At 41.0% G+C, this 22221-nt stretch overlaps 1 protein-coding gene across 1 annotated transcript; it reads right to left on the bottom strand.

Moving 5' to 3' along the window:
* Positions 1–1400: 1400 nt before the first annotated feature.
* GALE (UDP-galactose-4-epimerase) lies at positions 1401–9653 on the bottom strand. The gene is made up of 11 exons (XM_053454620.1): positions 9502–9653; positions 6344–6476; positions 5776–5891; positions 5549–5662; positions 4729–4905; positions 3931–4044; positions 3777–3843; positions 3421–3506; positions 2855–2932; positions 2646–2760; positions 1401–2023 (listed from the first exon to the last, which is right to left on the bottom strand). Exons 2-11 carry the CDS (start codon positions 6462–6464, stop codon positions 1965–1967), a joined length of 1047 nt encoding a protein of 348 aa, XP_053310595.1. The 5' UTR covers positions 6465–6476; positions 9502–9653; the 3' UTR covers positions 1401–1964.
* Positions 9654–22221: the final 12568 nt, after the last annotated feature.

The following is a 22221-nucleotide window of genomic DNA, read 5'->3' as shown; positions in this document are numbered from 1 at the left end:
TATATATATATATATATATATCCATACACACACATATGCACTGCCAGACACATATACACATACAATGCCCTTACACAACTCTAGCTACACTACCCTTACATTCCTGCACATACATACATATACACTGCCCATCCCATACACACGCCTGCCCATACACAAACATACCATGCCCTTACACACCCCTACCCACACATACACATATGTACTGTCCATATACACCGCCCTTACACAAGCCTGCACACATAAACACATACACTGCCCTTACATTTCTGTAGGGTACACTACCCTTACACACACACATATGCAATGCCCATATACACTGCCTACACACGTGCCTGCTCATACATGCAAACATACACTGCTCTTACACAGGCCTGCTCATACATACAGTACACACACCGATCAACCAAAACATTCTGACCACTGACAGGTGAAGTGAATAACACTGATAATCTTATTATCATGGCATCTGTCAGTGGGTGGGATATATAACCACGCCTTTGGAAGAGATAGGTTTGTGTCAAATGCCATAGCTGAGGTGGACGGTGAGGGGGATTGCGCACAGTTACAGTATCTTATTCTAGACATCTAGGTCTGAGGCTAGTGTATGGTTATAATGAGCTGTAGCTGCATCAGGACTGGAGGAGGAGGAGGAGGAGATACTGGAGAGAAGTGGCCGGAGTGTATCTGTAAGCAATATTTTTTTATTTTTTTCCCCCTCAAAGATTTCAGCTTGTTTTGCAATTGAATTCTTCACGTTATAGGTCACATTAAAGGTGGAAAAAGACATGATTTAGCTTTGTCTCGTTCTTTAAAATCACAAGAACCTGTCATTTTAACAGGGGTGTGTAGACTTTTTATATCCTCTGTAGGGATGGTGGAGGAAATATAGTGCGAGAGCCATGCAGCAAAGTAATCAAATAATTGGGAGGTGGGGCCAGGAGGCCAGTTGACCACGCAATCGTGTAGAAGAGACGGACAGAGTGTACTTCGAAAGACGAGAAGGAGAGGGAGGGAATTGGTGGCAGACATAGAAAGGTGCAGCGAGGAGAGAGAAGAATGCCAACACTGACCCCCTGTCTGCCTCCAGGTGTAGGTGGCTGAAGTGAAGGCCACTGTAAGAGAGAGCAGCAGGAGAGGTTGAAGGATGTCAACCACGTTTCAAGGAGCGCAAAGAGGCTGAGGTGGTCATGGACAGCAGTGAGTTATTGCACACAGAGCGTGCATTCCAGAGGGAAACAATCAATCTGTGGCAAGACTACTTTAATGTGTATTCTTCTGTACTAGTGCTGTCAGGAGTCAAATTGGCTTTGGTTAGCAATTATGTAACAAACATGATGGCTCACTGAATTTGTCAGAAATGTGAGCCGATTAAAAAAAACAAACAAAAAAACCCCCAGTTTTGTATTTAATTTATTCCTTCATATAAAATGCTGACGTATGGATTTATGGCAAAAATATTTATACACAGTTATTTTTATGAACATTTTCATTATGGAAGTGTGAGGTTTAAGTGGCTCAGCCACACCCCCACCCCCCTTTCAAACAGCTGCTATTAAAAGGCAATTCAAAGTTAAACATCTGACACAAGAAACTCTGAATTAATAAAATCAAATCTTCATACGGGGCTTTTAAGTTAAGAAAAACAAGACTACATTTGCTTGGAATGTTAAATACAAGCTTTGACATTTACCAAAACAGTAACGAAACTAAAATTATAAAGAAAAAAAAATGGTTGCTCTCTAGACCCATCCATGTTGGTTGCATGTGGATGGGTACATGAGGTAGGCGTGATTCTACTGAGATGGATCCTGCTGTGCACAAGGAACACCTGAGAGCGTGTTCTTTTTAGCATTAATATAACATTTTTATGATTTATTTTTTCAACAGTGTTATAAATACTCCGCTTAACACAATATAGTTGAGATAAAGGGCTGTCCTTCCTGGATGATGTAACATGAGACTCAGTGTTCTGTGCTGAAACCCGTGGGATTATGGGATTGCCAGCGCCAAAGATCCTCACCTAGGAAGAGATTTGTGACCATTAGAAGGTGGACATGTAAAGCAAAGGAAGGCAAATGGAATAAAACGGCCTTGGCGCACAGAGCACAGCATAATGGCTGTGGGTAAAGTGCACCATCAAGGGATAGCGCTTGCTCAGCTTCGTCTCACTATAGTTTATTAACCAAATTGTGACCTGCACATTTCTGCCCCAAAAAAAGTGAAAAGTTTGAAAAAAGTTTGCAACTAGCAAATAATGATCCAACCTTAATTCTGGATTTCACCCATGAAATCATAGGCAGAAGTGGTTGTCCCACTGGGAATCTGAATAGTACAGTCAGTGCTGAATGAAGACCATATCACCAAATGGATTATAAGGAAATATATTGGATGGAAAAAAGTGTTCACATGGGTTTTTTTTTTTTTTTTTTTTATTTGTCTGGAGTTCTCAAAAGTCTAATGACATCTGGGTCAAGATTACTGGCTGGAAACAAATGGAAAGTGTTCAGATGGCTGCATATCTGTAGACCAACTCTTACTTGAGTCACAGCAAGTGGATTTTAAATTCTTGCATACCTTTGAATAAATCCCTGCAATTTTACACCTTACACATTTTCATCTCCCCCCCCCCAAAAAATACATACACATTCTGTCCAGGTCATATTCTGCCTTCCAGCCCAGCTCTGCTGCAGCCAGAGCTGGATCTGCATAGCATGTAGCAATGTCTCCTTCTCTCCTGGCCACAATTTTATACGGAACCTGGGAACAGAGGACCATTCATTGTCATTCTCATGTCATATCTTTCTGTACAAGCAGCGTCAGGCCTTTCACTTTCATCGATTTTAGGACTCACCTCTTTTCCAGAAGCCTTTTCCATTGCTTTTACCATCTGGAGTACAGAATATCCTACGCCTGTTCCAAGGTTATATGCCTGCACAATATTATTACTATTAAGTTATGTAAGGCCAACATGTTGTTACATGCAAAACAGTAATGAAACAGTAATGACTTAATAGATGGCAAAAATGCACACACAAAACAGGTTATGAAACCCTCATCCTGCCTGAAACTGGCAATTAAAAAATATAATAATAATACGTTTAATATTTATATAATATATATATATATATATATATATATATATATATAAATCAGGATTGTAATCTAAAATGTGACCGTTTTCATTTAATATGATTGCTTCACAACAGAATATATGCTGAGGAAACAGAACATCAGCATGCTAACTTCCTGTTTTGCAGCCTTGGTCATGTGTCTTCTCACATTAGTAATGTTGTAAAGTCGAAGTGAAAGACAAAAGGCTGCTACTGGCTGATTGTGGCTACTGCAGTCCTGAGCCACACATACGCTGCTCAGAGAAACGGAGATGGAGCTTTGGTCTTGATGCCTGTTCACCCTTACCTTACATCCACTGCTAGTCTCTAACCTCTTAAGAGCCGCAATGTGACCTTTAGCCAAATCGACAATGTGGATATAATCCCGAACCCCTGAAAACAAACAAATGTTGTGCATATTATAATTTAGCTATCCATTCTCCCATGAGAAGAGCATATTGCTACCCAAAACACCGGCTTCTGAAGCCCTTGGTAAATAGGGTATCCAGAACTATCTAGGGCTTTTATATAAAAAAAAATCTAATACAATACTGGAATTAAAAAAACAAACAAAAATACCAAAATCTTGCCATTGTTTTTATTATTTTTTTTACAAGGAACCAAGTTATTCAGCAACTCTAATACGTCTAGTTGGTAACCTACCTGTTCCGTCAGGCGTATTATAGTCATTTCCAAAGACATTCAAATATTCCCTCCTTCCCACAGCCACCTGCGGATCATACATAGGGCACGTTAGACATTGTGTTGCATGTAAAACAAATATACACATGAATCTGGGTGTACATGCTGTGCGTACCTGGGAGACGTATGGCATCAGGTTGTTTGGGATTCCCTGAGGATCTTCACCGATACGTCCTGATACATGAGCTCCAATAGGATTGAAATATCTTAGAAGAATTGCACACCAGTCCTAGAAGGAGGTAGAGAAGCATTTAGTTTATGTCAAGTTTATGTCAAGTGTTAGCGTGAACACGTAATTTTCCCCCATGTTGCTGACAGGCTCACCCTGAAATACGAAGGATGTATGCCTGAGTAAATGTTTATTTAGTGAAAGATTATTTATCCCACATACTGCAGGGCAGAACATTTAATGAGCTTGTCAGCAACACACGAAATGTGTATGTGTCTGGAAAACATGGCCAAGGTGGCTCACCCTTGTTTAGATGAACATAGCGAGTCTTGAGTTTGCTGTTGGGTTTAACTCAACTATAGTTGATCGTCCGGTCTGTCAGTCCAATTAATTCTTAAAGTGAAGTCGGTCAGTCGTGTAAGTTGTCAAGGTGGGCTGCACTATTGAGTGCAATGAAGATCTTTGGCCTCCTGGGCCACTTTTGTTTTTTTCAGTGCCACTGACAACTCTTTTCTTGGGATTTGGCCAGATAGAAAAATAGAAAAGTTGCTAATTTTGTGGCAATTGAGAGGAGTGGCCTGATCAACTCAACATAGCCTTCAGGTTGATATTAAAAAACCTCTGTAACCCAAATGCAGTATGTAACTTTCCACCAATCCTACTGTATCCAGCCCCTATTGCATATAGCATATATGTATCTGCGGTCACATATGCCTTTGCTGTGGGTCTCCCTCCCAGACTCACCCCTTCAGCTTTGCATTGGTCCTTTATCATTTCTTCTATAAAATACTTGGTTTTTCCATACGGATTTGTGCAACCTCCTACTGGATGGCTCTCATCAATAGGCAGATATTTAGGATCACCATATACCGTGGCAGAGCTACTGAACACCAACTTCTTCACTCCATGAGAACTCATCACCTAGAGGAAGAGGATACAGATGGTCACAACTCAACTTCTGTCTGGCCAGTTACCATGTCATTGATTATAAAAAGCATACCTTTCCAAATAAATCCAAAGCCTTTAGGGCACATTACCCTTAACTTTGGGGGTAAAAGTCACAAACAGACCAGGAACGGCCACAGTGAGCTAAACCCTTGCCTTTTTTAACCTCACAGAATCGATATTTAACACCCCTTCTCCTAATTGATTTTGAGAGTGTGCCGTTACCCATTAGAGTTTGTGCACGCTGTAGTTGTAATGTCTTGAAGTCACTGTATTACGGGGCTAGGTGACTAGGCATTCTATGCTGTAACACGTAAACACTTTGCCGAGCACCTTTTTCCTGTAATCTGATCCAGCAGATCAAAACAGCAAATAGTGCTTGACTCTCCATTTTGTATACCTCAGGCATGGCCACAGTTGAAAGCACATACCAGATGATTTACAAAGCCCAGAATACGGAACTGCCCCACCCAAGGCCAAAATAGGTCATTCACACCAACTCACACCAAATGATTCTATGGCAATGGGTAAAAAAAAGCATATATTTTATGAGATAAGGTAACAATGTAATACGTATAAAGAAATATATAAAGTAAGCCTTGTCTTTCTGTACACTCACCTCCAGGAGATGGATGGTGCCTGTTAGGTTTACTTTGTAATACAGCAGAGGTTTCTCCACAGACTCACCAACAGCCTTCAATCCAGCAAAGTGCAGAACTGCAGAGAACTTGTGCTGTGAATAGGTTCGGACAGTGAGATCAGCAAGAAAGTGTCCCAAAGTAAGCATATAAAGTAATTCACGCATAAAAAGTACAGAGCCAGCTACTAAACTGAAATCTTTCTTACCTTGTCAAACAAGCTGCTCAGGGCATCCTTATTAAGCAGATCCACCTCTTCAAACTCAATTTCCTTTCCCAAGATTTTCTGTACCCTTTGAAGACTTTCTGGAAGACCATGGGTCCCTTATGGAGAATACATACAGGAAAAACGTTGGCACCATGCTTCAACAAGCCTCTTAAGAAAGCTGGGGGGTACTGCCACGTTTTCAAGCCATACTTCCCACATTGTTTTATAATGAAACGTGAAGTTAGTTTTTGGGGTGTTTTTTTTTTAACCCCAACAGAATGAGCCCAAGTCATAAATAACTGGACATGATCGATATATTATTATTTGCTCTTTTTTATGGGGGGTACCATTGGCTTAACTGACATATGACAGACGTGTGATACAACTAAGACGTAGGTCAGTTTCCAGTCTGATGACTAGCAACAGAAATGTGGAAGTACTGACTCAACAGCGTAAAAACTGTCACTAGCCATCATATGCATTTATTGCGTACAATAGCTCAGTATCACTTTAAATGAACATTTTTTGTGCCAGTGCAAATGTATGGTCTGGCACACTCTATACTGACCTCGTATAGCATTATGAAAGTTATCGATTACTACAGGATGGTATCCAGCTTCCAGCAATTCCACGACACAGTGGCTCCCAATGTACCCAGCACCACCCGTTACAAGCACCTTTTCAGCCATCGTCGAGCAGATCTGAATGCAGAACACAGACATTTTGTTACAGGGGATGGCAGTGAATAAACCTCAGTCATCATGTAGCAGAATTTATTGGAAACACAAAACCAGTCCTTGACTTTCAGGCTTGGAGCCATAAGCAACACAAAGGAAGCAGTGTTTTCTGGAACTCAGAGCTTCATAAAATGTTACTCTGCAGGGGAGAGATGCTGCGGTATTCAGGAATACTAATACAGAACATACAGACTAATGTCAATTCGTAAAATCCCCCCCATACACTGCAGCTGGTCTTGTTTAGTCTCTCATCTGAAACTTTACTTTTACGAGTTTCTGCTACCACACTAACAGGCTTCCCGCTGAAGTAAGTGGCCCAAATACAACTGGAACAGCTTAATACACATCCTTTTCAAGACTTCAATATAATACCCACAGGGCATATGTCCTTGTCAAGACCCCTAATAGTCCATCTGTTTGTGTTTTGTTCTGGCAACTATGTACAACCAACGATGTCATCAGCACAAGAGGATACATGAGGTCATATACGTGGCCTTTGAAGTGAAGATGGAAAGCTCGGTTTCCACCAATACTTTATTTCAAGGACCGATAAAGCCAAATCTAGTACTTGCAGCACCTAACACATTTTAATCATTTATTTATTTTTAACATTATTGTTGCATCTCTTTATTTGCTGGCTCATAACCTGTATACCTAATAAAACATGCCCTTAAAGTTGACATCAGTACCCAGCTCCGTAGCAATGAGTTCTTTTGTGGACTATACATGCCTGGCTGTGGCAAGCACGCAAGCAGGTTTGCCGTGGAAGCCAGCACAGCTTCTTACACACAGAAGGTGTGATTGAGAACTTGGCAAGCATTATACTTTATGACGTGGCTCATTAAATGGACCAGCAGAGAACGTCTGAGCGCAAGTTCAGCAGCAGGCTCTTAAGGATGGATTTGCTTTCCTCTTGCTTCTTAGGTAGTCATAGTTCTTATTCTTCATTTAAAAAAGGTACAGAATTGTGCTCTAAATTAAACGTAAGCTGTGCTTGTTACTAAAAAAACTTGTCTATGCTATTGGGAGACTTTGGATATATATTCAATTATATTTAACTTAAAGTCTGTGAATAAAGAATTGATGCAAATAAACTGCTGTGTAAATGTTTACCCGTATGCTCTAACCCCACTTTCAGAAACATAACTAGTTGAAACCTGGGTCCATTCAACTGCACAACTCAACACTTTACACCAGAGTGCTTGCAGCATCTATTAAAGAACAAACCTTAGAATTTTTAATTCTCACAGTGACCTTAAAATGAGTTTATATAATGATGTCATTGTTAGAAATAATAGGTTTTTTTTTTTTATAATATGTGAAGACTGTCATAGAAACAGAGACCTAGGAACAAAACAATCTATTAAATCAAGCCATTCCAGATTAAGACTCCTGTGAGAGTCTCTACGCTCTATGTTCCAGGATGTGACACCAAGCCTAGCAGAGACCTCAGGAGAACTTTGCAGAGAGATCAGTGCCAGCTGATGGCTGGTACCTAATAGAAGATACAAATGAGTAGTTTCTGTCCCATGTCCTCTATGGTTGTGGGGTATGTAGCACACCATGTTGTGATAGATTTCCTACTGGGCCTCTAGGTCTGGTGGACTACCCATCACTGAGGCCAAGCTTCTGAACACGAATGATCCTGGAAGCAGTATTTGGAAACATCTCTAATGCTGGAGCAGAGTAATCACAACAGTCCAACTGGATATCTAAAGTATTTCAAGAGGAAAGCGGGAAATAGCCCTATAATATTAATTCCAGCTACGTGTTTAGTTTTTTCACTTTTTTTCATATTAGTAAGGCACGAGTCACATTTTGTAAATACTTCTAAATGCTACAAAACAAAATATTAACATATCATTACACCGTCATACAGACTCTTTGTAATGGACCTATTTATTACTGATTAACTGAATGACAGCAGGGCACAGCAATGTATGGGTGGGTCAGGCAGGTGCAGGATCTGACGTCATTAATACTGCCCTTCCCTTTCTAATCTGGCGTAACCTGTATCTCCTCTTTAAACCCATGTAAGTAACATCTCCATTCAAAGGATTAAAAGGAACTGGAGACATCCTGATCTTATCTATACCAACCGGCAGTGACCTGGGTGGTTTGTACAGATGCATTACAGTTATTTCCCTGTGGGATAGAAATGTATGATACACTCATATAATAAGGCACTACACTTTGGACACATTCCTGTAATATTTGTTCTATACGACTTCTTGTTATACCAGTCTTCGTTCTGAGTAGTGTCAAGGACACTTCCAGCTACCTCTTAGCTTATAAACTAGATTATCTTAACTGTTTCCTTTAAAATTTCAGTCTCTGTCTTAAAGTGTCAGCTCTTCTGCACCTATGACCGTCTAGATGAGTGCTTCCTTTTTTTCTCAGCTATCGTCAAACGGCCCAGTGGCCAATTTCCTACTTGAGTCTCAGTCCATCTGTCTTATACCGTCAGATCTTGTTTCTACCAGCCTCATTTATGTCTGCTATGACTGCTTGCCTAGTACCTACTAATTTATTTATTATTGTTGATGTTATCTGTGTCTACAGTAGTGTCAACTTGGGTCTATTCACTAAAGGGAGAGTTGACATGATGGTTGTGTTTCAGCAGCTTCACTATCCTTTACAAGGGGGCAAACCTCAGTGAGCTTCTGCTGCAGGAAGAGCTTGGCTCAACCTGTGTAATGTATTGTCAAATCAATAAGATTTCTTCAAAGCCTCCTAACCTATTGAACTATGCATTATACAGGGCCAGCTCAGTGCTTTGTGTTGGAGGAACTTGTCAGTGTTTGTCTATTAAAATAAAAGTCAGGGACTTAAAACCACAACGATCCCTTTAGCGAATCCCGTTATAGCTCAGCCCAATAGGATGTCCGATGTCTGTCTTCTGCCCCTTTTGCACACTATTGTCACATTACAATGTCACTAGTGTAGTGATCGGAGCCCTGCTTGTCAGTTCAGCTTGTAGGTTACTTACTGTCAATCCCTCTGCCTTCAGACCTTGCAGCTGTGCGCACGTCAAACCCTCTCCTCTGTCAGATCTGGACTCTGGCTGTAGCTGCTGAGGTTATTCCAAGAGGCGGAGTTTCCATTCATCAGGAGCTAGCATTCGAAATCGCAGACTGGAAACCTAGACGAGGAGCATTAGTGACACGCCCCTTGACCCTAAAACCCCGCCCTCTCTCCATTCATTCACTCAGTTCCCCACCAGTCATCAGTTCGGCTACGTGGAAAGTGCTACACGTGGAACTTATGCGTTCTTATGAGGCGTCATCAACCTGCGCTTACTTCACAGTAGTACTATTATTTGTTGGATCGTTATCTTAAGTAAACCCCTTTTTTATTTGGAATCCAGCGTTTTATTCTCCACGAATTCGAGGCAGTCTACACATTTTCCCCTTGTGTAGATATACGAAATTCGGGTACGTTTCATTCTATCGAGTGTACGATGGGTTACGATGGTTTCAACATGTTCCTCGCAAAGTTGTGGGTTAGATTTCTGGTGCACGTTTTATTTAGCCAATCTTAATATTCTTTAAGGCTCTTATTCACTCTAAAAGTAAGTATTTTGTTGAGGCAGTCTCATATTCAATAAACCTTGCTAGTGATACAAAAGCACAAGTAGTGGGACATGTCAATTTACCTAAGTACCTATAGTAGCCCCAAACATACACTTTAAACTCAATGAATTGCAACAAGGTTTTCTGAATATACCCAAAGAGTTCCAATTACAAGACCAGCTTGGCTTTTATATTCAAAACTTTGCTTGAGCCAGATACAACTTTCCACAATGCTCTGCCAGACAGTCCTCCTTGGTTCCATAACAATCTGCGCATACAGACTGATGTGGCTCTAAATGTAACAATAACTTACACGAACAGCAAGATTTTGGTATATATATTAGATTGTGTTTAAAAAAATACCCTGTCTAAATGTTTAACATAAACAGATACCGCTAGATGACAAAGTCACATAAAAAATAGGGCAACCACCGGGGCTTGGTAACTAAGGTGCCCAGTGGGGGCAGGTGTGTGTCAACATTTAGTGTTGGTGTATGTAGTTAGCATGAGCGTGTATGTTAGCGACGGTGTTGGGAGTGTCAGGGGTGGGCCTGGAGTTAGCGGCACCTGGCAGAGGGAGTTGAGGGGCGGGATAAGGATTGTGTATGTGTAACTGTATAACTGTGTAACTGTATGATGTTAGAGTGTGATGTAGGTGTTAGTGAGTGGTGGTAAGGTGAGTGGTTGTTAGTTACTGGGAGAGGGGGCCTTAGAAATACTGCACCCAGGCACCACTAACCCTAAGCTCAGCCCCACCTGACCACATTTTACATATTGCCGGCCAGCACATGTAACGTGCAGTCCTGCAGTGAAACCAACTCGATCTCTAGTTGGGTGGGAATAATAAACGTGTCACCAAATGAATGCAAACCTAAAACAGCAAGTGCAACAATAATTCTTTGGGACAGTTTTTTGGAATACCCCAGTCACACCAAAAAGTAGCTCTGTGAGATGAAAAGAAATGCAATGCTCACAATCACAACATAACAATTACACGTATCATGTGTATGAATATTTGTTGGGCTTCTAATCTCCTTCATTGAGCTTTGAATCTGATGATCTGAATTTTACCTGACAGACATTTTTAATTCTGTGCATTCTGCACAAGATCCCTAAGGTCTGACTCCACAGTAGCACAGCTTGTGTCACTCCACCGGTCGTCTCTCCCACCTTCATGTCATAAATTTTTCACTCTCTTACAAAATGAATTCCTGATATTAGCATTTACATTTCTGTATTTGAACACCTATACAGTGGGACAAAAAAATATTTAGTCAGCCACCAATTGTGCAAGTTCTCCCACTTAAAAAGATGAGAGAGGCCTGAAATTTTCATCATAGGTACACTTCAACTATGAGAGACAGAATACAGGAAATCACATTGTAGGATTTCTAATGAATTTACAGGCCTCTCATCTTTTTAAGTGGGAGAACTTGCACAATTGGTGGCTGACTAAATACTTTTTTGCCCCACTGTACATTCTACTTTCTCCGCTGCCACCACCCCATCTAATTTTCACATCTGTGTGACACACACATTAAATGTATTATGTATTTACGTATTAAGGGCTCCTTTGTAATGATAACAGTTTAATGCGAGTATGGGATTACATCCTTAGACCACTGAGGGGTTTTGTGCATGTGTGTTAGGGTTTTAGGGTGACTAGCGGTTTCAGCTTCCACAGGCCTGTTGTCTGATTAAGACTTCTGTCCCCAGCAAGCCTAAAGGTAAATAATACTTGAAAAAAACTTTTTTTTGTGTGTGTAATATCACCTTAAACCTTGACAAAGACTGGTGGTAGAATTAATGGATGTAACATCTTAAAAATACCAGCATGTGAAATACACTGTGGTGCCTAATTGAATTGGACATGGGCGCAGCATGACCAGTTGACAAACTCAAATGTGCATGTTCCAAATGTGGCCTATTAGCCGACAAACCTATGCATGGATGGTGTCACTGTACTCATAAAACCTTTAAACTCTGGCTACATTTGTATCTGAATTGCAATCTGTGTGAAAGAATCACTCAAGATTTAAACCTCTTTGGCAAAGTTTGGTGGTAAAATGGCTGTATGAAAAGTGTAAAAATACTACAAGTTGAATACCCTAGGTTGAAAAATATGCACATGTGGGTGGTGATTTAGGCATTTATGACAGATATCAGTGTTACAATGTCACTATCTCTTATTTTAAAAAAAGATTTTTTTAAAATTCCTATTTTGAAATAGCAATATGCTATTTGTACTTATTGTCCTATAGCTTGCAAAAAAACACATGAAACATTGGGTATTTTAAAACTCAGGACACACATTAGAATCTATTTAGCAGGTTTTTTCATGAGCTGTTTTAAGATGAGTAAAATATTTTTCAAATAAAAGTCAGAAAAAATCATATTTTTTATAGTAAATTAGATGATGTGATCAAAATAAATGTATCTAAAGAAAAAAAGATATAATTTGCATGGTTACACTATATGATAAAGAAAATTGCAGCTAAACACAAGACTGCAGAAATGTTAAAACAGCCTCTGTCACAAAGTGTTTCATTACATTGTTTTTTGGCAGCCAGCCTAAGGTAAGGTAAGAAGACAGCATAAAAACTTTCTTAAGCAATTAGGTCACCCCAAACAAAACCTCAAACAAAAGCACAGCTAATACACTGACAAAAAAATGTTATGTTCACCATCCAAAATAAACAAGTGGTGCCTGGCAGTGTGCGAGGAGAAGACGATGCACAGATTGCAAAGCCGCAGTGTATCATGGGGGGTGTAGATCTTTCTATTCAGTGTCTACAGCCGTATCTGATGTTGCATAAAATGAGAAAAATGCGACATAAAAGGTTGCCATCTACCTGACCCCGATTGCCAGGTTAAACTTGTACATGATGTACAGGAAATGTGGAACTGGAAAGACCTACACATTCCCAGAATTCCAGTTAAAATCCTGAGAGACATAGTTTTTGAGGAGTACAAGATAAAAATGTCCTGCGTCCGGTGCCAAATGAAGGCCTCAAAAAAAGATGCAAAGGTATAAAAAAGAACTCCAAGTACTACTGCCCTTCCTGCCAGGACCCTGCATCAGTGTTTTCATGGTCTTATACTAAAGATTATTAGATTATTAGATTTGCCCTGCAAATCCCCCCAAAACATAACAAAACCTATGCATGTGGAGTATTTCTGTATTCATGAGATGCAGCTGAGTAAAGTTGGCTGGATTCCTATGTCATAACACATTACCTGTGCAAAAAATATTGAGCAACACAGAAGCATTGGTGAAAATTATTTCAGCTAACTTTGGCAGTGATTGGTGACCAAAGCGGCTGTATAAAAACGCGTCCAATGGCTTCTTATGAGATTCTCTGGGTTCCTTGCTTTACTGACATATATATGTTTGAGGGGTATTTTTGGGTTTGTTTGTTCAAACCCAGCACACCAAATGTAAAAATTCAACAGTTTTGAAACTGTAATGGACACCTTGGAATATGTGCCCCATAACTGCTGGGAAAGTATGGAGGGAAAGTATGGAGTTTTAGAGAGGAAAATATAGGGAATGTTTTTTTTTTTTTTTGCTTGTTTACATGTATAGATTTTTCACAGGAAAAGAGAATCATGGTTGAACTGACATACAGCATTCCGGGACTTGAGGTACGGAAAACATGTGCTACCTAAGAGGTTAGGTCTTTATGTAAAATTTCAGATGGCTTCTGTGTTAAGGATACAAGAAATGTCCCTTAATCTGTTTAATTTAGTGAATTTGTATGTAAGCATTTTATGGCCCTGAAAGGGTTGTATGTCTTTATGGTTCTCAAATGGTTAATATAGATGTGAACACACTCTTATGGTTGCTTATATGTCTACTTAACTTGCATTCAGAAGTGTAAGTTTTGATATTTTTGTGTCAGTATGTCTAGACTTACCATGGATGCCCTGGGGCCAATGGTATGAGAAACAACCAGTAATATTGATAGTCCCAACTTTAATTCTACCACTAGAGGGCAGACATGACCAGGATAAATTGGTCTTGTCCACTGCTCCCTTTCCTTTGATTCAGACCAATACATGTAAAATGTTGCTGACCAGTACATGTAAAATGCTGCTTTGCACTACGTGTGAGGCATAACAGCATTTTTACATGTATTGGTCAGAACCATTTGAATCGTATAGGTGTCCTTTAACCCCTTCAATCCCAGGGGTTTTTTGTACCTCAAGTCCCAGAGCAATTTTGCCATTTTTGCAAACGGTTCAGCGATTATTCTCTTTTCCTGTGAATAGTGTACCCTATATGTACACTATATATTGTTTTTTCAAGGAGAGATAGAGCTTTCTTTTGATACCATAGTTGGATGATTAGCTGAAAATTTAGAATGAGAAATTTAGTAAAAACTAGCGAAAAACACTCATTTTTATACATTTTCCCCTCTGAATCCTCACAAAATAAGGTAAAGTGATGGGAAATCCCCTTCAAGTTTATCAATTCGGGTGTCCTGATTTCAGAAATACAAAAATTTATATAGATTTTCCATACTTTCCCAGCACTTGAAGGGAACATACTATAAGGTGTACATTATTCGTAGAATTTTTATGCTTATGGCTTAACGGTTTTGGGGGTTGTGAACGGGGGCAGGAGGGTTATACTGTTTAGATGTTGTGTTAGGGCAATGGGATGTAAGGGTTTTTATTTTTTATTATTATTATTTTTTATATTTTTTTATTTAATTTTTTTGTATTTTGTATATATTTTTTAAAAACAAAACATGGTTAGGGACCTTTTGAACATGTTATTAATGCCAGTGATGTCACACTATTATTTATTGTATTATTTTGGTGATTTATTTATTTTTTAAATCACTAACCTTTTGTTTTCGCTTTGTGTTTCAGTATGTGAAAACATGGTTTCTCACTCTCCTCCCTGCGATCCCCCTGCACCGATCACACTGTGATCTCTATGCAAATCCCCACAGACTTGCATAGAGATCACAGTGCCTGTGCCTCATCGGAGATATTTAAAAATCCTTCCGATGACCTTCCGGGTGACGTCGGCAGTGATGCGACCCGGAAGGGAATGCCCGATCGCGCAATCAGGCATTTTAAAATGCCCGATCATGCAATCGACTTTTAAAAATGTAACAGTTTTCCGGCGTTAGTGCCAGAAGCTGTTACATCAGATCGGGAAGCAGAAAGCCGGCGATGCTGGCTTCTGCTGTCAGGGGGGAGTCCAGGCTGTCAAACGGGATCTCCCATGCAGCAGCAGGGATGTGTCCCTGCCACTGCAAGAAGGGCAGGACGTACTGGTACGTCCATAGTGGATTCTTTGGATGTATTTTTTTGGATGTACCATAGGGGACTGAAGGGGTTAAAGAAATGATATGACACTGAAAACTTGTGTGTGTTAGTCACAAGTAGTTATGTACCCACCTGAGTATTGTTTTTGGAAAGAAAACTTTATGCTCATGAGTGTGCGCCCTTGACTTTTCTAAAAATCATAAACTGCAAATATGGCGGCAAACCTTTCCAAAAGAACTCACCTTGAGACTCTTAAAATATTAAATTATTAATAGCCCACTGTGAAGATTCTATAGTGTAGTGTAGGGCTGAAACAACTAATCGATAATAATCGATAATGAAAATCGTTGTCAACGCATTTCATCATCGATTAATCGGATCGATTTTTATCGATTATAAAAAGAGGTTTTTTTCAGAGCAAATGCTCCTCTCCTTATATAATCCGACCTCAAACAGAGATCGGATTATAACACCGGAATCCAGACGCCCCACAACGCTGCAGGGGACCTGGATTCCCCTCACTGTCGGCCGGTCTCTCACTTCCGTCTCTCTCCCCCTCCCATCTGCCTCTTCCCCCCTCCCATACATCACTCTGCCTCTCTACCCGGCTCCGTTACTGACAGACACTTTCCCTGCAGCTTCATAGAAGCCTCAGTGTAAGTGAAGGTGAGTAACGGAGTCTGTCTGTGCGATCCAGACTCCCACCGGCTGACAGAGAATCATCCTCTCTGATAGCCGGTGAGTGTCTGCATCGCACAGACAGACTCCGTTACTGCACTTCACTTACACTGCGGCTTCTATGAAGCTGCAATGAAAGTGCCTTCAGTAACGGAGCCGGGTAGAGAGGCAGAGCGGTGTATGGGAGGGGGGAGGAGTCAGAGGGGCGTATGGGAGCCACCCTCCAATACACCACTCTGGCTCCTCCCCCTCTCACACGCCACTCCGCCTCTCTACCCGGCTCCCTGGTGTCTTGTCAGAAACGGAGGTTCACAGGAGGCAGAGTGGAGTATGGGAGGGGGAGGAGCCAACGTGATGTATGGGAGAAGGCAGAGTGGAGTATGGGAGGAGCCAGAGTGGAGTACAGGAGGGGGAGGAGCCAGAGTGGAGTACGGGAGGAGGCAGAGTGGAGTATGGGAGGGGGAGGAGCCAAAGTGATGTATGGGAGGGGAGGAGGCAGAGTGGTATATGGGAGGGGGAGGAGGCAAAGTGATGTATGGGAGGGGAGGAGCCAAAGTGATGTATGGGCGGGGGAGGAGGCAGAGTGGAGTATAAGAGGGGGGAGGAGCCAGAGTGGTGTTTGGGAGGGGGAGGAGCCAGAGTGGTGTATGGGAGGGGAGGAGCCAGAGTGGTGTATGGGAGGGGGAGGAGCCAGAGTGGTGTATGGGTGAGTTATAGTGGTGTATGGGGGGTATTATGAATTTTTAGGGCATATAGGGGGTATAAGGCATATGGATATTAGGCATATCAGGGGTGCATAAACATATCTGGGGGTAAAAGGTATATCAGGGGGCTCAGTGGCATATAGGGGGTATAAGACATCGATATTAGGCATATCAGGGGGGCATAAAACAAATCTGGGGGTAAAAGGTATATCAGGGGGCTCAGTTGCATATCACTGGCATATAAGGAGTATAAGGCATATCAGGGGCACAGTGGCATATCAGGGGGCACAGTGGAATCTGGCATATAAGAGGTATAAGGCATATATGGGGGCAGAGTGGCAAGCTGGGGGTCAGATGTGCATAACTGGGGGCAGTTTGGTAAATAAAAAAATTTAAACAAGGCTTTTTTCTCAGTTTTTATTAAATATGAAAAATAGTTAACATATGAATTAATATTTACTAATAACTTTGTATTAAAACCTAGTTTGAGAAACACCGTGTTTGGGTTCTTGTAGCTTTTATTATTATGTCAGTAAAATAAGAAGGTGAATAGAGAGAGGCCATTGCAATAAAGAGATGAAAGTGTAAATTGTACGTTTTTTATTGCAATTTTTCTTCAATTTAAAATAATGTATTTTTTTATCCGATTAATCGATTAATCGACAAAATAATCGGCCAACTAATCGATTATTAAAATAATCGTTAGTTGCAGCCCTAGTGTAGTGTATATATGTGGATTTTGACAGTCTGTCCAATACTAATTTGGGTCTGAAGGGAAAAGAATGATTCATTCTAACACATGCTTATCCAAGGGAGACTATTTTGTATTGTTTTAAATAAATAATAAAAAAATTATAGTGACCTTCACTGAGATCAGCAACTGTGAAAATGTCCTCCATGAACTATGTCTGTGCCTATCCTTGGTTAAAATGAGTGTGCATGTGACTGTGGGTGTCATGTACAGGGTTAAACTTGGTGTGTCAGTAAGCAGGCTTAGATTACGTGTGTAGGGCCAACAGTGCAAAATAAACTGTGTACAGTATGTGTCAGTGTACAGTGTTAGTGTGTGTGAGGTAAGTGTCAGTGCATGGTACTACGATGAGTATATGTGTGTTAGTGTACAATGCTAGACAATGTGGGACTAAGTGTGTGTGTGTGTGTGTGTGTGTGCGTGGGTGTAAGTGTACACAGTTTGAGTGTTTGTTTTTGAGGAGTGTTTTTGTCAGTGCACAATCTTAAACTGTGTTTTGTGTCATTGTATGGTGTTAGAATGACTGTGTGCCATATACAGTGGCGTGTCCATGTAATGTTAAAGTGAGTGTGTACGGGGGTGTCCATGTATGTTGTATGTGTGTGATCACACTAAAGAGTGTGATCAGCAGCAGGGAAAGCTGTTAGGAGACCCGATTGGGGTCTTCACAGACCCTTTTGGCTCTCTGTCAGAGTAAGGGCATCCCCCTGAACAGAAGTTTGGGCATTTAGATCCCCATAATGCGAAATTGTCTATTTTGAGTGCTGACACATTAGATTGCTGAGCTTTGGGCAATAAATTTTTCTCCCAGCTAGTAGGGGGAGAACAGCCCAATCTCCCATGCACTGGCATGCATTTAGTCCCGCTGATGCTGAAAAGTATACTTCATCCAATGTCAACTGCCATGATTTTGAGACCTACCATTGTCACAAAGGGGTTAATCCCAGGTCAGCCCTCCCGCCACTATGTGGCAGAATTATTTAATGCATCTCTTACAATAACATTTCCAGGTTCTGAACCCATCTCAGCAAAAATAACTCTTTTTTTTTTACTTGGGTCTAATGGGCAATAGGTAATTATGTGTTGCTCTAGTAAATGTTTTCAGCTCAAGGGAAAAGGGTGCACACCCAAGGCATGCAAACTGTTTATTACTCTACCAAACAGTGCAGCTTGACATTCATTTCCTGGTGTGTAACTTTTGTGGTGTGCTAGGCAGGCTTTTCTACACTAATATACTCTGTTCCTTTGCATGTGTTTGATCGGTACAAAGGATTCACCCATACCTCCCAACATTCAGAATGTACAGTGTGTCCAGGCGACTGGATTTAAATGGAAAGTCCCACCAATATTTTATTGCTACTACCAGAATAAAAATACGTTTCCTACAATATTGTGCTATGGGTTCTCGCTCTGTAATTTTAACCAAATCTACTAGACAAACACCTTCACTCCTTAGCATACTGCCTGTGATAGAATGGCTCAGTTTTCTACCCCCCCCCCCGGTTGGAAACTGTGAATAATGAAAGTTCATCTCAGTGTGATGTTTGAGCATGGAAAGTCACACACAATAGTGCATGTCTGAAACCAATGGCAGCCTATGGTTTTTTGTCATTGTATCATACATTACTGTATACAACATTGTAGTTTATACTCAAAGAAATGTTTCTCCACATGGGACTTCCCCTTCAAACTGGACCATCAGGTTTTTGTGTATTTGGTCCTAGAACACAGTTGTAAAACTGAAAATGTACATGATTTCCTGTAACTCCAGTCCTTGATCTTTGTATTATGGAATTGATTACTGGTATCCAACATTTTAGTAAGTGCTCATGTGCAGTACCAGTTACAACAGTAGGTATAGTGACTATACTATAGAGCTGGTCTATACGGACTCCACTTTAACCCCTTAACATCCATTGACAGGTCACGTCATTTCATTAAACAAGCTTAAAAAACAGCCTGGTCCTTAAGGGGTAGAAGTGATCTAAGGAAAAAAACAAATACACTGTAAAGCTAATATCAACAAAACAGCAGTGCCATTCTATTGAATGCTTACCACCTATATAAATGTGTGGTGGCTCTATTGACTTTAGTTAAAATAAATATATAAAAATATATATCATATGTCAGGGGCGTCCAACATGCAGCCCGCGTGCCAAATGCGCCCCGCGAGACCTCGAGGTGCGGCCCGCGTAAGATCGGCAGCCAGGGCAACCGATCTTACGCGGGCCGCACCTTGAGCCCTGCTACAACAAGAGCCCTGCTACTTACCTGTGGGAGGTTCTTTTGTACTGAACAGAGGAAGCGGAACCCAGCAGAGTTCACGTGACATCACATGACTCTGCTAAAGTCCTGCTTCCTCTGTTCAGAACCAGAGAACGCAGAGGGAGGCCGCGCCCCCTGCTGAAGTCTGTGAGCGGCATCGAGGAGCTGCAGTGCAGGTAAGGGGGTGGGGAGGGTGTTTGAATGAGTATATGAATGAATGAGTGTGTGTGTGATAGCATGGATGTGTAAGTGCTGGAACCTAGGCATGATGGGACTGTGATTGCTGTTAGCAATCACACTCCTATCATGCCAAGTCAGCCAGCACATGCTGAAACCTAGCTAGCTGCCCTCCTTGTGTATTGATGCTGCCAGCAGTATGGGGTCTGCACATCACTTACAGCCACCCTGTACCAGCATGTACTGGTTGGCTTGGTATGATAGGAGTGTGATTGCTCATACCAAGTCAACCAGTACATGCTGGTACAGGGTGGCTGTAAGTGATGTGCAGACCCTATACTGCTGGCAGCATCAATACACAAGGAGGGCAGCTAGCTAGGTTTCAGCATGTGCTGGCTGACTTGGCATGATAGGAGTGTGATTGCTAACAGCAATCACAGTCCCATCATGCCTAGGTTCCAGCATTTACTGGTTGGATGTGTAAGTGCTGGAACCTGGGCATGATGGGACTGTGATTGCTGTTAGCAATCACACTCCTATCATGCCAAGTCATATTGCTAATTTTTTTGTCCAATTGTGGTGTGTTACCTACTTTTATTAAAAATGTGAGTTTTTATTACTATTTTTAAAGGTGGGGGGTCATTTTCGGTTTTGGCTAAGTGAACCGTGAATGTTTTGGTCCAGAATTTTCATTTTGGTGCATCCCTAGAATAAATAGAACTATTTCATTTTTAATTATCCTGAATTTGTAGTCACAACACTTTCTAGGCCCAGAAATCAGTGAGTGGAAAAGTAAAGGTTTTGTGTCATTTACTTTATTTTAGTCTGGATATTTTATTAAAGGTCATATATTCTCACAGTGAAAAATAAGTGCGGCCCACGCACATATACAATTCTGATGAAGTGGCCCACTGCAGAAAAAACTTGGACACCCCTGTCATATGTATTATTTGTTTTATATGGCACCATCATATTCTGTAGCGCTGTACAATGGTATCAAATTAACCATCAACACATGTAAATTAATAATAGATAGCCAAGTCACCACACACACACAAAGATTCTAACATTATATATATATATATATATACGTAAGGGTAATGACTATGGGACATACTAAAACGAATGACAAAATGGAATGCCCATAGACTATAATGGGGAGGAATGCCCATAGACTATAATGGGGAGGAATGCCCATAGACTATAATGGGGAGGAATGCCCATAGACTATAATGGGGAGGAATGCCCATAGACTATAATGGGGAGGAATGCCCATAGACTATAATGGGGAGGAATGCCCATAGACTATAATGGGGAGGAATGCCCATAGACTATAATGGGGAGGAATGCCCATAGACTTTAATGGGGAGGAATGCCCATAGACTTTAATGGGGAGAAATGCCCATTGACTATAATGGGGAGAAATGCCCATTGACTATAATGGGGAGAAATGCCCATAGACTATAATGGAAGGTAAAAGAATAATTGATTTTGAATTTAAAACATATCATTTAGATCTTTGGCACACATTCTCCCCTAGCACAGACACAGGATCTAAAACTCAGATTATGTGGGATTATAGTGATTGAGTGAATGTGAATTGAGTGAATGCCCATAGGATATAATGGGAGAAAAATTAAACTTGTTTTTTAGAGAAAACCATCTTAAATATCATATAGAACTTTGTCATGTATACTCCCCTAGTACAGTTATAGGTTCTAAACCTCATATTAAGTGGAATTATAGCTGTGTTCTATGGAATGACAGGTGAATGACAGTATTGATGGAATGCCCATAGGATAATGTTATCTCTATGTTTAATGCTGTGACAGAACCCTCCATCACTGGGACCACTGGAGAAGCCTGACTGCCAGCCTCCTCCCTATTGACTATGGTCCCTGGGTTTGTAAAGACTTCTGTGGCTACCCCCAGCAGTATCATCTCATCACTTGCTGAGGGGATTATCTCCAGCAGACAGCCAGGATCTGCAACCAGGGAGTGACTACCATTGTTTCAGTTTAATGTTGTTTAAATCAGTCCCCCCCCCCATTGTATTGTTAATCTCGTTACTGCCCCTGTTGTCTCTGGGAGGCAGATTAAGGGGGGCGGTTTGTGTCCCAATATCTTATTTTATGTAAATGTGTGTTTTGATGGATATATCCAGCCCTGTGTGTCCAAAATAAATCAGTCTTCGTTTGGTTTTACCCTACACTGAGTCTCGGCGAGTGACTGGGGAACTGGGGAAAGTGTTGTCCCAGGCTAAGGGAGCACAAGACAGC

The sequence above is a fragment of the Spea bombifrons genome, chromosome 2, assembly GCF_027358695.1.
Source record: "Spea bombifrons isolate aSpeBom1 chromosome 2, aSpeBom1.2.pri, whole genome shotgun sequence".
Classification (NCBI taxonomy): Eukaryota; Metazoa; Chordata; class Amphibia; order Anura; family Pelobatidae; genus Spea; species Spea bombifrons.
This window is presented reverse-complemented; position numbering and strand designations above follow the sequence as displayed.